Genomic DNA, 3,259 nt, shown 5'->3' on the forward strand with positions numbered 1-3,259 from the left:
GAGGGAGCAGAAAGGGTTGGAGAAATAGGGCTTTAGCATTTGCTATAATCTTACACTTCTTTTATAGGAAGCAAATATGTCTTTTTGATGAAATGCACCAACTCTGGAGGCAGATTCCCTGGGTTCCAAACAATTTGTGACCTTGGGCAATCTCAGTTCATCTCCCTGTGTACATCAGTTCCGTATCTGTAAAATGTGGAAAATATACATCTTGCTGTATAAGATTAAATGAGTCGATTATGTGAAGTGCCTACAACAGTACCTGACACATGGTAAATGTTAACATTGTTATTATCATCAGCCTCATCTGTGACTATCAACTACAAAATCTGGCCGGAAGGCACTGGAAAAAGAAGAGGTTGTAGGGGGTGGCATCTGATCTATTTTCTACACTCCCATTTCAAATATAAATTCTATTTTTGTAAATGGTGAGAAATGACCAAAATCATAAGCGAGAAAGCAGTATAAAGTAGAAAAATAAAGTTTCAGTCTTCTCTTAAATTTTCAGAAACATGAGACAATACAGGCTTTGGAGTTTGATATTTATTTTTAGCAGGAATATGCTAATGGTGATGACATCGTTAGAAGATACGCCCATGTCCAATATCTGCAACAGAAGCTTGATAGAAGTTAAAGAAATCATACTAAAACACAAAAACTGTATGACATTACTTACCCTTTAATTCTGCAGACAATAAAACCAATAATAATATGTATAAGATTGAAGTTTCATCACAAAATCAAATACTGGCAAGTTGACTATCAAATTCATCTTTAAAAAAGAAAATCCATCTTTTCTTTTCCACACAGAAGTGAGCAACCTCTTCAAAGTGCCAACAGTTATCTAAGGGTGTTTATGTGAGCAGAGTAGGAGCAAATTTAAGAGGGGTACTTGAGGGGTAGTACTAAATTGAGAGCTGGGAAGTTGGGGTGGGAGTAATCTCACAGGTAGCAATGGCAATCTAATCTAAGCACCATTTCTGGACAATTAGAGAGTGCTGAACCAAGAACTAAGTGCTAATAAAGCAACTTAATCTGAGTAGAACCATGAGTTACCTATGAATTTACAGTGAACTGTCCACAAATAAAGGGATCCACACAAATTAGAATTTCTCCCATATACTATTAGAAGAAGTAGTTGCCACGGCAGTAAACAATTTAAACAAGAACTACTCAACTGAAAGTTTACTTTAAATAAAATTAAATCTGGCTCATCTACCCCTTAAAATGGCTACTTTAATGAAAGGAAAGATTAGTGTGTTTCTTTTTATTTCCTCCTACACCCTCAGACTTCTCATCAACAGTATCAATCATTACTTAATTTAAAAGAGCAATGAATTGCTACCTAAGGGTGTGAGCTGGGAGTGGGGAGTGGGAATATGTTAAGCATCAGAATCAGGGGTGAATAAGGGAGTAATATGAAAACTTAATGATACACCTAATACACTGAATGTACCCAAAACAGAAATTAAATAAATCCAACCACAATTTACTGTAGTTAACCCCACACTTTATACCAACTGCTATTTATCCTATTAATTTTGTGCCTGAAATAAGGGTTTGAGCTGGTAAGACAAATCACTATTACATGGAATTTCACATGAATAATTTTAAAATGCAATCGATTCTGCTAATTCTAAATTTCTTTAGTTAGGTAGGTTGATTTGGTTCAAGCAGAAGAAAATCCATTAACACAAGGAGCTGCTTACCTGAGCCACTGCCTAAAAAGGCCTGTGGTTAAAAAGATGCAAAATGTACAGGTACATTAAAATATTTTAAAATTCCTATCAAAAAGTAAGTTAAATAAATAAGTACTAAAGAAGGAAAAGGTTACGCACTTCCAATTTATGCTCTTTCTCTGCAAGGGCTTCCTTTTGACAGCGAAGAAAATCTGCTAACATTCGAGTGAGCTGCTTCCTATCATCTATTTCTGCCGCCAGTCTGCCATTGTAATCTGCCAGCAACATACAAGCATCCTCTACCATTTTAGAAAGCCTTTCTCCAGATTCTTTATCTAAGAAAAGCACAGGATAATAAAAAATTATACAACAAAAACAATGACATATGCTGTTCCCTCATCCCAACTCCAAAAAAAATTCTGCATCACCGTTTCTTTTCTTACCTGTTATTTTATCTAGCAGGGATACTTCTTGGACTTCAACAGGTAAAGAAGCTATCCTCTGATGAACTGCTGCATCACCTGAAGCTGCATTTTCTAGATCTTGTAATGCTCTAACGAGATCTAGAGTCTAAAAAGTACACAACTTCAGAACCAAAATAAATGAAGCTTAAAGAAATACAAAAGACGTGAAATTTATTTCATATTCTTTAATCCTTATGGGCTATTTACTAGTTTAAAGTTTCTGATATAAACTGCTTTTAAGGACAGTCCATTTCTTGTATGTATTAAGAAACAGAAACTAAACTATGTTAGGTGTTGAAGATATAAACAAGGCTGGGTGCAGTGGCTCATGCCTATAATCACAGCACTTTGGGAAATCAAGGTGAAAGGATTGCTTGAGGCCAGGAGTTTAAGACCAGCATGGGCAACGTAGAAAGACTCATCTCTACAAAAAAAATTTTAAATTAGCCAGGCATGACAGTGTGCATCTGTAGTCCCAGCTACTCAGGAGGCTGAGGCAGGAGGATCATTTCGGCCCAGGTACTTGAGGGTTACAGTGAGCCACGATCGGGCCACTGTACTCTAGCCAGGGCAAAAGAGTGAAACCCTATCTCTAAATAAACACATTCATACATCCATATTAAATACATAAATGAATGAAAACAAATGAGACAAGGCCCTAGACCTTAAAGAGCTCACTCTAATGGTGGAGACAGATAGTATAAAAATAATTACCTGATTATTAAAACGAGTTAAGTCATTGATTTATATGCCAAATATATCAGTGGTAAAAGGGAATGTAGGCTATAACTTCAATGTAGAGAAGTTTTATGTATACAAGTTTTATGTATGATATACGCATTATCATTGTACATAGGACAACTTTTTAAATATAAAACTGAATATTGGGGGCAGGGGGATACAAATTATCTACTACAACACAGAAGAGTCTCCCAGATTCCATTTCTACATGCTGTAAGTAAAGCACAAGAGAAAGGCAGTTTTGGAGTATGTTCAAATATGATATCTTCAACTATCTATGGCTTGTTAACAAGATCCTTAAAATATTTCATAATTTTGTATATCTGATGACTAATATTTATATATTGCTTAGCTGGTATACAAATTATTTTATCA

General features: G+C 35.4%; 1 protein-coding gene across 2 annotated transcripts in view; it reads right to left on the bottom strand.

Moving 5' to 3' along the window:
• Positions 1–3,259, bottom strand: part of RPRD1A (regulation of nuclear pre-mRNA domain containing 1A) — an 89,080-nt gene that overhangs the window by 42,953 nt on the left and 42,868 nt on the right. For both annotated transcript variants that reach the window (XM_012656598.1, XM_012656597.1), the window contains exons 5-6: positions 2,123–2,249; positions 1,839–2,014 (exon numbers count right to left, since the gene is read on the bottom strand). In XM_012656598.1, coding sequence (XP_012512052.1) covers positions 1,839–2,014; positions 2,123–2,249 — 303 coding nt within the window. The remainder of the gene's footprint in view (positions 1–1,838; positions 2,015–2,122; positions 2,250–3,259) is intronic.

The sequence above is a fragment of the Propithecus coquereli genome, unplaced genomic scaffold (genome assembly GCF_000956105.1).
Source record: "Propithecus coquereli isolate 6110/MARCELLA unplaced genomic scaffold, Pcoq_1.0 Scaffold51, whole genome shotgun sequence".
Classification (NCBI taxonomy): domain Eukaryota; kingdom Metazoa; phylum Chordata; class Mammalia; order Primates; family Indriidae; genus Propithecus; species Propithecus coquereli.